The sequence below is a fragment of the Citrus sinensis genome, chromosome 7, assembly GCF_022201045.2.
Source record: "Citrus sinensis cultivar Valencia sweet orange chromosome 7, DVS_A1.0, whole genome shotgun sequence".
NCBI classification, from domain to species: Eukaryota; Viridiplantae; Streptophyta; class Magnoliopsida; order Sapindales; family Rutaceae; genus Citrus; species Citrus sinensis.
The window spans coordinates 5,973,799-5,989,061 of record NC_068562.1 but is presented as its reverse complement, the minus strand read 5'-3'; the positions used below and the strand labels follow the sequence as shown (position 1 = coordinate 5,989,061).

Genomic DNA, 15,263 nt, shown 5'->3' with positions numbered 1-15,263 from the left:
ATCATCAATGTAAAACCCAATTATATAACACTATGAAATTATGTATATGTAAAAATATTGTCAATCTTCACTAATCGAGCTATACATCAGACAAGACATAGTCAAAATCAGAGTTAAATTTTTACAACTGTAGTGACCTGGCTTTCTTATAATTGCACGCTCAAATGGTTTAGATCTGAGGCAATATTCCTAACAAAGCCATTCTAACAGATATCAAACTTCTGTACAACTCCTTGACACTTTCTTCTAGTGGTCTAATCCCTTCTTCCATTTTCCCACAACTTCTTTTCATTTCCTCAACATCAACTCTAAGCTGATGATCATTCTGCTTTCTGTGCTTCATTTGATCCCGCAAGCCCTTACTAACCTTTACCAGTTGCTGCACCTCAAATAGTCCAATGATTGAGCTAGTTTTTCCTTGCTCTTTCACTCCATTCTGGAGTTGCTGTAATGAACAAGACCATGAAGTCTTTTGTGACTGAGGTTGCATTAACGGCAACAACCCACGTTTTGATTTGAATGACAGAGCATTTTCAAGAATTGCACACACTGTGGACGTTAAGGCCATCGACCCACTCAACATTTCTCCCAATCTTGAATCTTGCATTTGGCGTAGGATTTTCTTTAATCCAGAGCTACAGTTGGCCATTTCCTTGCCTCTTCTTTCCATGACTCGACATGAATCTAAAGCTCCTCCTATTCTGGCTAATGTAGCCGGATGAAGCTCAGCACTGCCCTCGAGCAAATGTGAAACTACTCTTAATGATTCTACGTAGTTATGAACTATCTCTATTCTCTCCGTTAACTCATTGCACGCATCCAGCATTCTGATATTGGAATCAAGATACTGATCGATGATTTTTCTATCTGAATCTTGAAGCGGGCCATGGTTTGCAAGAGAAGCTAAGGTTATTTGTTGAGCAGTGGTTGAAGCTTTAAGGGCTTGTAAGATCCATGTGTAATGAGACTCATTAGAGGAAGCAGATGATGATAATTGTAGGGCATCGAGCTCTGCTGTGAGTTGCCGGTCAAATGAGCTTCTGATCGGCAAAGGGACGACTGCCGAAGAAGCTGCCGATAACCTCATCGGAATCCCAAAGGACAAGCTTCTAAGGATTGATGATGATGATGATGATGAGTACTTCATTTTTCCTTCTTTCTTTTAGTTTGGAGCTTGATTGATTGTATTGAGCAAGAAGCAAAAGCTAGGGTTCCCTTAATATATAATAGACGACAGGAGCTTGATGGGTGGTGATTATTTAAATAATTTAATAATAAAACTAAAGACTGCCAAACGTCGAATGAATTGCATGCATAACACGCAGCCAACACGTGTCAAAAAGACAGTAGCAAGTAGTAAAGCACAAATATAAACAAAGGCTCTAAAATTGTGATTGGTATCCGTTTTTGGGGAGAAACAAAAAGAGCAAGTTAGGTCTAAGTTATGCCCTTGATGGCTTGATTCCTTTAAAGTGGGGTACCAAGTGATTGATTTGAGATTCACAAAATTATTGGGATGATGATGATAATTGATTATTGTGAGCTGTCTTATTAGTATCGTGGTCCGTCAAGAGACTGCCACGTACTCATATAAGGTATGTTTTCCTAAGATATCAGCAAATATTTTCAGCAACGAAAACATCACAAATAGAATAATTTAACGTTGAAGAGGGTCAGGCTACAGTACAACTGTGATACCGTGCCACAGTTGCACCAGTCGTTGGATCCATTTAAATAAATGAGGTCCACTTAAATAAATGGAAATCTAACGGGTACAATTTTATCCCGTTGAAGAATGCTGGTATGTAACAAACTAACATTGAGTAATTATTTAAAGAAATAATAAACAAAAAACCAAGAGTTGATGTGTGTGGATTTGGTTAAGCCAATTTGCCCTTTCTTTGGGACTATAGATCGATCGATCCAAAACACAATATATTACATATATATGTCATATGAGTGGTGTGACTTTTAAAAGGGTGAGTCCTAGGAAATTGAAATGGAAAGATCTTCAAAAGATTTTTTTTTTTATTTTTTTATATTTCAATTACAAATGCAATTGCAAGCATTTCAGATATGATTGTCCATCCACATGACCTGCGTTCCTTATGTTAGTCTCTTTGTTTGCCACGTTCAGATCTCTGCAGGTTTCTTTCATTTACTACTAATTTTCTATTTGCCGAAACCATTATATGTTTCCGTTCAAATCAAAGCTTCATCTCTATGCTTTCGCTAGCTAATCGCAGCTTTAATCTTCCTTTTCAATTTTTTAACCATGTCTTTTGAGAGTAGTGCGATACGTATAAAAAAAAATAACATAGATAGTTGTCAATTCTATATTTTTTTATGATTTAGCATATAATTGTGACACAATATACAAATTGGATATGGGGTTTTTGGTAGTGGGTAAGCAAAAAGCTAAGCGTCAATCTATTTATTATAAGATTGTGTTGATAAAAGTTGCTTTTCAAAAAGAGAGAGGTTGTTCGTAGAGCAGATGGATAGTGATTAATCTTCAAACAATAATGGAGGCGCATGTAATAAATTTATTTATAGGAATGGAGGGGCGTTACAAGCAAATACAAATGACCAAGAAGGCTGCATATGATTATGATTAGACGATAATCTATGTTTTAATATATTTAATAATACATAAATGTATAGTACAATTATTGATCGACGGATACACTGCTCCAAGCCCGTACAACAAATTGTACATAATAATTGATCCCCTATTATTAGAGACGAATGCGTGAATGTATACTAAACAATTTCGCCGAATAAAGGCAAATTTGCCAGACAACTTTAGATTTACTTTCGATACTCGAATCAATTCCAGGCTGAAAGTAACTGAACCAGTTTCGGTTCTTGCAATCTGTTCGTTTGTTTTTTCAGCTGCTTTTTAGTTTTTTCGCCCCGTGAGGAAAAAGGGCAGGAAAGTTGATACGTTTGTTTTTCTAAGAACTTGTTGGGCTTCTACAAGAACCTTCTTTTTTTTTTTCTCGAGAAATTAATTTTCAGCAAATCAGTACAAATTTTTTACTGAGTTCATAGTATTTTTGTCAAAACAAAAATTCATTTTCTAAATTTTTTTCTAAACTTTTTTCTCTTAAATAATAATGATAATAATAATTAGTCTTTTGTTTATACGTTAAATATAAATTATATTTTCGTTAATATCATTTGCCTATTGTAAGATTGGTAAAGGCTCAACGGAGATTGGAGTGGGTTCTTGGAAATGCAACAGAATTTGTAAAGGCATTTGAAGTTGAACATTGAAATTGACACGAGAAATGAAAAACAACACGAAGGCAAGTTGACAATCCAGCATGTAGCTCATATCATCCTAGAAGACCTAGAGCATCAACTGTGTGGCAGCGAAAGGTAGTTGGGATGTGGCAACCAACAAGCAGCTGTTTGTAAAAGAAATGGCCAATCAATGTCGCCTGCCCCCCATTTGTCAAAAGTAGGTTTCAGTTCAGAGTAAATTGATTACGTAGCTGACTCCAACCCCCACAAGTAACATTTTCGTCTTTCTTTCTTTCTTTCATTTTGGCTTATACCACCAGAACAACTGCACTATTATTAGATTCTTAGAAATAGAAGAACAAATCCCCCCCCCCATTTATTTTAACCATCATCATCATCTGCTTCCCTCCGAGAATGGGAACCACCAGTCCCGCAAAACCGGCTATCCCATGGACAACCAGACTTGCTCTGACCTTCGTCTCCGCCATCGGCGACTCCGGCCGTCGCCCTGACGGCACCATCAACCGTCGTCTCATGAACTTCCTGGACGTCAAGAGCCGTCCTAATCCCAACCCCGTCAACTCCGTTTCCACATCTGACGTCACCGTCGACCCCTCCCGCCCACTCTGGTTCCGTCTCTTCACCCCCACCGATTCCACCCCTTCCCTTCCCGTCCTCATTTTCTTCCACGGAGGTGGCTTCACTTACCTCAGCGCCGCTTCCAAATCCTACGACGCCGTTTGCCGTCGTTTCGCCCGCAAATTCCCCGCTTTTGTCGTGTCCGTAAACTACCGTCTCTGTCCCGAACATCGTTACCCTTCACAATACGACGACGGGTTCGACGTTCTGAGATTCCTCGACGACCATCGCGATTCCGTGTTACCACCCAATGCCGACTTGTCTAGGTGCTTCTTAGCGGGCGACAGTGCGGGTGCCAACTTGGCCCACCACGTGGCACTTCGGGCTTCTGGGTCTCCATTTCGGTTCGTCAAACTTCTGGGGTTGGTTTCGATCCAACCCTTCTTCGGCGGCGAGGAGAGAACCGAGTCGGAGATCCGATTATCCGGGTCGCCTTTGGTCTCCACGGCCCGAACCGACTGGATATGGAAGGCGTTTTTGCCAGACGGGTCAAATCGAGACCACGAAGCATCGAACGTGAGTGGGCCCAACGCGGTGGATGTTTCGGGCTTGGAATATCCGGACACGGTTGTGGTGGTGGGGGGGTTCGACCCGTTGCAGGATTGGCAAAGAAGATATTACGAGTGGTTGAAAAAATCAGGAAAAGAAGCAACACTGATCGAGTATCCAAACATGATCCATGCGTTTTATGTTTTTCCGGAATTGCCCGAGGCTTCTCAGTTAATTTCACAAATTAAAGATTTTATATCCAAGAGGATATCTAAAATATAAGTGGTGTGTTTTACTTTTACATAATAAATCTCGTAATATTCGTAAATTACGGAGGAATGCCTTGGTGTCCGTCGGTATTGTGGAGAAGTATAAAATATTGTGCTATTTATATTGTGAGATGCGGTGTGCTTAATGAGATAATCTATGAATAAAAAGTACTTCATTAATAAAAATATTTTTCTTTTAAAACAAAGCATAGCTAATTGTTGTTTTTTGTAATCATGATAACAATGTTATTGGTATTTTGTAATCAAAAAATTATTAGGTCTAATTAATCGATATTATTTTTGTCACAGTGGATGATTTATTTTAGGGCGCTAGGTCTGATCACCAAATATTCAAAAATCAATCTTCTCTAGTTAATATGGGTGTGGTAGATTTATTTATTCAAATGTTAGTGAGAGCATAATCAAACGTTTGTGTAAGTGTACAAATAAAGGTGGTCTTGCATTTAATTGTTGTGAAAATTTTTAACTTATTTTATTTAAATCTGTAGACCATGTGCGAATACTTGTCGGCTATTGATTGGATTAAGAATACAGCCAATTGATTGGTTTGTGAGTTGACTCCCATGCGTATCTCTTTTGAGCAAAGAGATAACAAAGGATTTTACTACCTTACAGCCTCTCACAAGGGTGTGGGCTCAAATGAGACCCACAACTCAGTTTGTGAGAGGCGGAAATAACTTCTCCACTTCAACAACAGAGGGAAGAGTCCCAAAGTTCTTTAATTGGATTGTTAGGATTAGACTGTAGATGTGGCAAGGTGGCAGGCATAATCAATGGAGTCTGTGATACAGCGCTGCATCCCTGATCAATCAATGACGGTAATAAAGAGGGTCTTACTAACTTTCAATGAATGTAATTTATGGCTCATCAATCATCTTATTATTATTTTTTTCTTTTAATATTGACATACTAAATTATTATGCGGTGTATATTCATCTTTTAAAATACTGTTTAAATTTTTAAATCTGTTTTAATATTCGGTGTATTCTTTTATATTTCCTAAAAATCTTTATACTCACACATTGTGAGTGTAAAAATTCTTCCATTAAAATAAAAAATATATTAATCAATGTCATACTATTAATTTTTACATATTTTATAAGAATTGTATTTTCCTTAAGGTGTAATTTAGCAAAGCACTATAATGACATTAAAGATGCCGTATTCAAGGTGTCCCCTTTGCAATAACTTCCATTAATTTTTAATTTTGAAGTTGAATGTTTCGGTTGTAAGAGATTTTTTTTTTTTGTTTTCCCTTTAGATTTGATATTTTTGGATTGGCCTTCGATTATATTATATCAACCACGAATTACAACAAACTTTTAATGCACATGAATTCTCGATTGAATTTCAATTAAGATAATTTGAGGTAGGTCTCTTTCATGGAGTGAACAATAATGATATGTGCATACAAAATAGTATAAAAATAGCACATTACTATAAGATAAAATTTTATTATGTCTTTTTATGTTTTTCTGCTAATTTTTCTTTTACTATTTTCTGTATAAAAATGGTTAATTCTTTCTCATTTAAAATCTCATGCATTCTTGAATGATTTTTTTTAAGTAAAATGTGTTTAACCGAATGAAAAGAAGAAAAAAAAAGTTCCTCGTGTATATGTAAGTAAAACAAACAAAACTACTTTTTATCGGTGGACCACTTGCTCTCGCAAATATGAGAGCAACGGTTTGAATACTTAGGAATTTATTATTTCTCAATTAAAAATGATTAAGTGAAGTCAGTTGCATTCTTTCTCCTTTGTAAAATACTATGGAAGCAATATGGACATCTTTATTGAAAAAAAAGAACCTTTGTTTTTAAAAAAACTTTTTAAGATATTTTTATTTAAGGTTTATTAGATTACAGTCTGAATAACTTACAAAGTAAATGTTAAATTACATTTAAATATAATTTATATCACTCACATGTACAATGCGTGAACCCCACACCATACACTATTTATGTAAATGGATATAAATTACATTAAATATACTTTAGTGGCTCCCCAACTTACAATTCTTATAAAGCATGTAAAAGCTACTTATATGAAAGCTGGGTCCACATCCATGTTACATTCACTAGAAGTTACGTTACTTGTAAGGATTGGTTTGAAAGCGCGGTCCACCTCCAAATCTTCAACTTCCATTTCGCTGATTAATGTATCCATTATTAATTAATCACTCCTCACTTGATAAACAACATCACCCATCAGAAACAATAGCTACAAATTAAGCCCAAAAAAAAAAAAAAAAAGAAGCCCAAATAAAGAAACAAAAGCAATAGCAAAACGTATAAACAACAGAAAAAAAAAGTTCAAAAAACCACTCACATTGGTGATCGAGCATGATCCACAGCAAACCAGCATAAAAATTTTCACCAACTCGGATTGGTAGACGATGGGATTAAATAACATCTCTATTCCTTTTGATTTTCTAATCATCATCGTCGTGATCATCATCATGGTGAAAGTTAAAGTGCTCTGCTTCCAAATGAGTATGACATTAGTTTGAGTTCAAAAGATTATATGATGCTTCATATTCATCTTGGAAGCAGAATACTATGCCCTTCATTATCTTTAAATTCATCAAAGAAATTACAAGTGTTGTACTGCAGTTATAGTCACGATATCCTTTCCATGCATTTGTTTAAAGTTGCTCTGTACCGTAGACGGATTTCTGCATAGTTTTTTTTTTTTCCGAATTTTATTGTGAGCTAGAATTAATTTCAGTACACTGTATTGGAACTGATTTTCTGTGAAAAGTTAATTAAGGTGTTGTTTTTTAAGCTTAATTTTATAGCTAGATTCTGATTACTACATAGTGTGATATAACTTTTTTTTATATGTATATTACAATCGAAATTTACTGATATTTATTAAAAAAAATCTATCATGATTATTTTACATTAAGTCTATTATGATGCAGCTCAATATTCTATTTTATCCAAACTCAAATGAGTTGAATCCATATACTCTAAGAGCGTAGGCGTTGCCAATAGGTTATGAGACCATTGGCATAACCATTACAAGCTTGAAAAATTCATATACACATATTTCATGGCGCTCACAAATGGCGTAATATATCCTGGAAACAACATATATTTAAGATAGAGTAATACTATTTACACGTGAAATGACGCATAATATTACACGTGACCACTGAAAACAACAAACGTTTAAAAGAAATAAATTCATTCATTTAATTAATTTTATCTTTACAAGCAAGTATTCTTATTTTATTTGTCATGCACAACACCTTACGCAAATAACATTTTCCTACAAAATATCAGAGGTCTCCCGCCCATGTACAACTCAGCAAATTATTTATTGGTCTTAAAAACACAAGGAATCGGATTCACAATTATTCACAAGAAAGGAATCCTATATAACATGGAACTGCTAGTTCATGATCCACTACGTGTGATTTTGCAAATGGCTGGCAGCCAGCTTAAAGCTAATAAGTTTAGTTCTCTTAAATTAATTGGATTACTTGAGAACATTTGGACACTTCCAGAAAATTCTATTCATTTTATTTTTAATGGGGTATATCAGATATTCAGATTAGATCATTGTACGGTTGTTAGATAGCAGAAGAGTTTAGGTAAATCTAGGCATACACAATTTGATATCAGTTCTTATACATTCAAAACTTTATGAGGCTAAAGTTGTAGATAATTTCATGCTCAGTTTTAATTAGTCATCAAAACCATTACTGTTTGTCTAAAGCCATGCTAAAAGCTTTGCAGCAACTGCAGACTTACCCCCACCCACCCCAAAAAAAAAAGAAGAAAAAACAAAATCAAAGGTAACTGCAATTATTAATACCGTAAAGTAAACAATCTACCCTAAAGTAAACCATCTATCTCTCTATTGTTAACTAACAAAAGTCAGCAAATTCTGTCGTTCTGAAAAGCTTCGAGCTAAGTTGAACATGCTCCATGCTGGGAAGCAGCACGAAGAAAAACACAATTAAAAATGAATACAATGAATGACACACAATTATCAACAACTGCAGCCCTTTGGGAGCATACCTGAATAACAAAATTGTTTGACAGATGAATGCCAATTCAGAAACATATCCGATGCAATGGAACTGGTGCAGTATGAGATGCTGTGTGAATAACTCAATTACGGTCCCTCAGCACCACTGCAGAAATTCTCTTCAAAGATTCACAAGCTTTCACCAGGTCAGCTTCTGAATGGGCAGCAGAAACAAATAATCTAATTCCCACAGGCAGACGACATTTATCGAGCATTGATCTTTTCGAAGTGACAACAAATACACCGTCTTCCTTCAAAGCCTGCAAATGTAAAAGCAAAAGAAAACCGAATCAACACAGATATTGACTAAACAAATAACAAATAAAGATTCAAGTATGACGCCAAAGAACAATGCTTACCCAATCAGCAATATCCTCAAGCAGCTGTAGATCATTTTTCATTGAACCTGTTGACTTTTCTAGGATGAGAAAAACAATGGGTGATTCTGGGTTACTCGCAATTGAGAGCCCATGAATATCCGATAAGCCTGCGGTGGCCCAATACAAAAAGTCAAGGATAACTCCAAATTCAGTTCTTAGGTACACCACCAGAATCATTCAATTGCCAAGAATCATTCAATTTCCATGCTACCAATAAAAAAGATTTGATTGTTGTGAAGGCATGCTCTATCATGACAGGGTGGGGTAGCAGAAGCAAATTGATAGGGTAGAAAAACACTAAATATCGTTCTAACACCAGACCAAGCCAACCAGACTAGGTTACACTCTAATCGAAGTGTGATTAGATCTCGTTCTAATCCAAACAACTCAATCAGATTTTGACAACGTTTAAAAGTGAGATTAGATGACGTTATAATCTAAACGACTCTACAAGAGAGATTTTGATAAATAATCCCAAAGGAATTATGAAGAGGGGTTTTATTGAATAATTGAAGTTGAAATTATGAGAACAATAATAAGACCTTTCTATTTATAATAGAATAAACCTACTTCCATAAGTTAACTTAGTAGAGAAACTAAATCGCAATTATAATGGAAATAAAATACTAAAACACATACCATAACTGATTTTAATTAAAAGAGAAAATATCGAAAGATCTAAAATAACAAAATTCTATAATCCAAAATAACGTCTTACATCATATCAAGCACTAATTCTTAAAAGCCATCACAATGTTATATATGAAAATGCAAACAACCTTTATGAATGCTTACACCAATATATAACCAAAAAAGTAAAAAAAAAAATTTTTTGGGATCAGAACATGAAGCAAGTTTATGATGGTAAAAAGTGATTTAGAAACCTACCTGTCCGCAATATGGCAGTGTTTATCTTCAGTTTTGTTATCAAATCAGGATTTTCTTCAAGGACATCAATAGCAGTAATTGCAGCACTCGCAAGGTATGGGGGCAAAGAAGCAGAAAAAACATATCCAGAACTGCTCAATCGCTGCCAGTAATTAGCATTTGTAAATTAATAAAGATATAAACATTTGCCAAAATTTCCGTGTTCATCTTAATAGTTCAGAACTTTTCAGTATTGTTTCACAACCTTCTTTATCTTTCATTTTTGTTTGTTTTTCTTTTGGGTGAAATGAAAAGAGAATCAATTTGCATTTGAAGGATCAGAGGATGCACCTAGACCTAGTAGTGTATCTTGATTCTTGATAGTAGTTGTTGGAGAATGAAAAGAATGAAAGTAAGTCAAGTGCTATTAATCTTGAGAAATAGAGTAGAAATATGTTTTCACAAATCTCATTTTCCAAAAACGCATAAAACAACCGCAAGTTGGTGCTGCTAACTTTGACTGAATTTAATCTCATTCAATTCATATTTTTCAAATGCAGCACCGAATGCATTTAATATGTTTATGACTTGTTGCAATATTGGAAACGTTTTCAGAAACAATATTAAACTGCAACTCAAATCTAGATGGTTTTCATAAAGCATAATTTACATACTTGGTGATCAACAACTCGAGCACTACCCGTGCAGAATCCCCCCTCAGTGGCCAATGCATGTCCCATAGCAGCAGTTACAATATCTATCTTGTCAACCTACAAGGCCATACCACCATAAGTCACAGAGATTAAAACAAAAATAATAGCATAATAAATCTTCAGAACATACCGGAACTCCACAATGCTCAGTAAGGCCTCTGCCAGAACGACCAAGTACACCAAATGAGTTACTCTCATCCAGAAAAACACGGAACCGGTATTTCTCCTTCAATCTGATTAACTCATCCAACGGCGCTATTTGCCCAGAATTCTACAAATTTTAGCATAAAAATTTTTATTATTTCTTATCTCACTCTAGCATTTCAAATTACATTTAAACATCAAGGACATAAGTAGCAAATGTAGCATTTCACAAGGGATACCTGATACACGGCCTCAACCACAATGTAGCGTCGTAGTTTCTTAGCCCGCTTGTTATCAGCAGTGACCCTCTCCAAAGTATTTCGTAAAGAATCCATGTCATTGTGCTTGAAGTAGACAACTGTACTTCTAGAGAGATAAAGGCCATTTTGAATTCCCCAATGCACTCCCTCATCACTGGAAGAAGAAAACAAGAACAACTTCTATTTAGAAAACTAATTAAGAAGCAAAAGCTCCAATCCTGAGCCAATATAAGGAAGCTACCAAGTAATTAATGAAAAGAGTACCATCAAATATTAGAAAATAGGGGAAACAAGAAACATTGTGGCTTAAAGTATTGCTCTTATAACCATGTAAATCATTCCTTTAAAGCATCTGATTAGTTATAACTCAAATTAATCCCATATGGTTCAAAATTTCCAATCGCCAATACAGCTGTTTCTCCATTTAATATTGTCAAAGAGGTTATTAGGCAATATCATGAAAGAGCAAGATCAACGCCAATGTCATAAATTGGCATCTCTAGATGTAATCATATATTAGTAAGGACAGTGAAATGTCATTTAGCAAGGGAAAATTCTAAATTGAACAAAAATTATATTAGGTCAACAAATTGAGGCCACAGCAATGACACACACAGAAAGGAGAAATAATTACATTTCCACTTACTACCGTTAGAAATACTGATCATCTTACAATAACTGATTTAAATCATAATGCAAACTCTAAATTTACTCTCTCTTTGGGGGGGGGGGGGGGGGGGGAAGAGAGAGAGAGAGAGCACTGAAAGTTTAACTTACAAGACTCCAATACTTACGCAACAATGAGATCTCCTTTTTTGCAGAAACAGGGAATTGCACTGAACATGGTGGAAAGTCCATAAGAATAGAGGATTGAATCAGGAGTTCCAAGAAACTTAGCAATTCTGGCCTCACAATCAAGGTGAACATCTGAACAAAGAAACTTGTAAAAATGTGCATCATGCCCATATAGTTAAAAAAAAAAACAAAAGTAACTTCAGTTTAGTCCATTTTGAAAGTAGTTGCAAAGCTCAGTCTGACCTATTGTTCCATAGAAGCCACGAGGTCCACAAGAGCCGACACCATATTTCTCCAATGCAGAGGTACATGACTCCTAAGGTAGAATATTTTTATGACTGATCTATCCAACAAAATCTATTATCATGGGGAAAAAATTAATTTGACAATGAAAACAGTCTTTCTTACAAGTAATTTCTCATGTCCTATCAATCCAAGATAATTTGCTGAAGCAAAATTCACAACTTCTTTTCCACTAATTATTGTATGCGGCCCTGCAGCACTGCATAAAAAGCAACTCATCAGCCAGGCTATCTTTCAGAATACTATTTGACTACTGTGTGGTCAGGGCATAATATTTAATGTGTATAAAATTTTAAGTTGCATGACTCTGGACAATAAGTGACTAGAAAGAATTTATAATCTCAATATGACAATTTCCTGCAAGTATCTTATAAAACAAACATTTTACACAAAAGAAAAATTATTTTTACAAACACCGAGATCAAATTTATTTAAGAAAAGGTAATGCGAATAACATTGGTTTTGTAAATTACACTTTAATTCATATGATATTTGCAGTAATGACAATGAAAGAAACTCAACTGATGTAAAGAGAGCAGGAAAAAAAAGGAACATAAAATTAATAATAAGAAGATAGACGGTATTCACTGAATCCAAGATGGCAGGCCAGAAAATAATATATAATATAAAAGTACAAGAAATATAATTTTTCAAGAGTCAAATAGAATTCTACCATAAAAAAAAACTTTCTTTTTTCACCTTTCCAGCACTGGAGGCTCACATTGCATCTCTTCTATAATCGGTGGAATAAGGGATTCTGGAACCCACTCATCACATAGCTCATCTATTTCCTACGGTCATCATGCAAAATATTTAAGCAATGTTCGTAAGATGCAAGATAACCAACACCAAAATAGGTGGTATTACCAAAAGACTTTTTTTTTATAGGATATTAAATCAAAAGATTTAGTACAAATTAAAATCTAAAAATACACCATACAACACTATGTCCATAACTTAGCCTTGATAAATATAGCTCAAATGAGAGATAATAAATATAATGGCAAATTGAATATACATGCATAAACAGATGAACCTCATAAAGGAAGAAATACATTTAATCACATACGTTAGATGGAGAAATTCTTGATAATGTCATGATGCTTAACAGATAACAACACAGGACAAAGATTTTATACTTTCAGAAAAGTTTGAATTTAATTTATATCCTAGCAAGAAATTTATCAAAAATCACATATTTTCAGTTTTTCGCAACATTTTCAGGAAATTCTGACTAAATCTTTTAGAATTTCAAATCAGACAGAGTTGCAATTGCATTGGTATATGTTTCATTCAGCAGCAGAGAGAAATGAAATCAACTTAAGCAGGCCTAGGTCAAAATACTCAGCATTCTCCATATAAAACAGCAAAACAGACCTGGTCTTGGCAGCTAGAGATGGTGATGTGTGTAACCATACAACGTCAAGAACATTATCCAAAGACCACACTTGCAGAAAAGCCCATGGAAAAAATTATAAATTGACTACAGTCACCAACCTCCCTTCTTGATAAATCCAATATAAAGGATATACTTAAAAATGAATACAAGACAGATTTGCCAGTAACTTGTTACTATTATTGCTTCTTTTAACAAACTTGTAGAATAAGAATCCACCTAATAAATATTAAGCTTGCTATCATAACAGAAGTGCCTATCACCCTTACCATTAGTAATATTCTTAACTGAAAGAAGAAACCCAAATGCTTCATTTTTACAGGAATTGAACAAATGAAATATAGAGTTGATAATAAAACTGCAGCACAAACCTTCTTTGTCAGCGGTCGCTTAGGAGGCTTGTAACTCTTTTGAGAAAGTAGGAAAAGGATGACCACCAGAAGAAGAACTTCCACGAATAAATGACCTGAATCATCAGATTGCAAAGACATCTAAGTAAATCAAACAATGTCCAGCTGTTAAACAGACAAGAATACTAGCAGGTATATTGGATTTTGAAGCCTACCGCTGATGTGCACTCCAAAAACAACCGCTCCGGCAGAAGGAGAATCTAAGGCCAATTTCACCCGATTTAGCATAGTATTAACGAAGTTCAAAATGAAAGATGCCATTCTACTCAGTATCGCAATTTGACAAGCAGAGAGGCTTCAACCATCAGTCAAGAAGAAATCAGTACACTGCCTCAGCTAATGTACAATCAATATTCGGCGCAGACACCTGCTCCCTGCAAGCATCTTGCTTCTTAATATCCACAATTAGCATCCAAAAGCATAATTAAACAGAAAGTAACATAACTAAGATTAAGTCAATGTAACAAGGTACACGTCGACTCGGATCCATTGAGAAAAATATATAAATTGAGAGAATTACGTGCAAATTTCAACACTTGCTAGTTCGATCCAGCATAAAGAAAAAAAATCAAATTTAATCAATTCAAGCAGCTGATTTCAAACTTGATCGACATTTGAACCGAATTCAGATGACGAAAAGCGTCATTTTAATACACCTAAATATAAAATTGAAGATTAATCAATAAATCGAGCTAGAAACGCATGTAAAATTTGATATGAGGGAGAGACGAACTTGCTTGATAAGAATTGCAAATCGGAGATGCTTAAACGATGACAGAGAGAGGAACCAGATTGGAACTCGAGCTCAATTGAGAAGATGTAAAATGCTTTGACTAGTTGAACAGAGTTGTCAAATTTGAGAGATCAATCAAGGGCGATGGCACTGACATATCACATTACCTGTTAACTTATGACGCCTAGGGCGATACGCGCATCTTCTCTCTCTGTCCCACAGATTCAGTTTCCTTTTATTTTTATTTTTTTATTTTATTTTTTTCCCAAACTCTGAACCTTCTGAACGTTCAAATACGGGATTACGTATCGAATCTCTTCATTGAATGATTGGCTTTTGAAAATTGCTGCCAAATCTTCTCAGCCGTCGGATTACCTACAAAAACATCCCGATCTTCCATTTTAAATTTCAATAATACCATTACCTGCGTCAAATTTATCCCCCTTTTTTTTACCGTCCTTAACGTTTCATTTTAGTCTCCGTTAATTTTCTTTTAGTCAATATTTTATCAAAGTCCGCACTTACCGATTTTCCAATTTTACCCCGAACCGTGTGA

General features: G+C 35.1%; 3 protein-coding genes across 9 annotated transcripts; 1 reads left to right on the top strand and 2 right to left on the bottom strand.

Annotated features, from left to right (window-relative positions):
• Positions 1–169: 169 nt before the first annotated feature.
• LOC107178095 (protein BPS1, chloroplastic-like) lies at positions 170–1,087 on the bottom strand. The gene has a single exon (XM_015532900.2). The coding sequence runs from the start codon at positions 1,085–1,087 to the stop codon at positions 170–172; it is 918 nt and encodes a 305-aa protein (XP_015388386.2).
• Positions 1,088–3,293: 2,206 nt separating this feature from the next.
• LOC102614873 (probable carboxylesterase 18) lies at positions 3,294–4,852 on the top strand. Its single transcript, XM_006466168.4, has one exon. The coding sequence runs from the start codon at positions 3,664–3,666 to the stop codon at positions 4,657–4,659; it is 996 nt and encodes a 331-aa protein (XP_006466231.2). The 5' UTR covers positions 3,294–3,663; the 3' UTR covers positions 4,660–4,852.
• A 1,861-nt stretch (positions 4,853–6,713) lies between these two features.
• LOC102615172 (long chain base biosynthesis protein 1) lies at positions 6,714–15,024 on the bottom strand. Of its 7 annotated transcripts, XR_008056437.1 has the most exons (15): positions 14,708–14,975; positions 14,130–14,348; positions 13,936–14,030; positions 12,868–12,959; positions 12,274–12,367; positions 12,109–12,181; positions 11,865–11,997; positions 11,050–11,224; positions 10,797–10,937; positions 10,628–10,723; positions 9,975–10,116; positions 9,066–9,193; positions 8,697–8,966; positions 6,997–7,146; positions 6,714–6,854 (listed from the first exon to the last, which is right to left on the bottom strand). XR_008056437.1 is itself a non-coding variant. In XM_006466171.4 (13 exons), the coding sequence occupies exons 2-13, from the start codon at positions 14,233–14,235 to the stop codon at positions 8,790–8,792; spliced, it is 1,452 nt and encodes a 483-aa protein (XP_006466234.2). In that variant the 5' UTR covers positions 14,236–14,348; positions 14,875–15,024; the 3' UTR covers positions 8,462–8,789. The 7 variants fall into 7 exon arrangements, 4 of the variants coding, with proteins under 4 accessions (XP_006466234.2, XP_006466232.2, XP_052300183.1 ...); XR_008056438.1 differs by lacking the exons at positions 6,714–6,854; positions 6,997–7,146 and adding an exon at positions 7,599–7,750; XR_003065562.2 differs by lacking the exons at positions 6,714–6,854; positions 6,997–7,146 and adding an exon at positions 8,462–8,606.
• Positions 15,025–15,263: the final 239 nt, after the last annotated feature.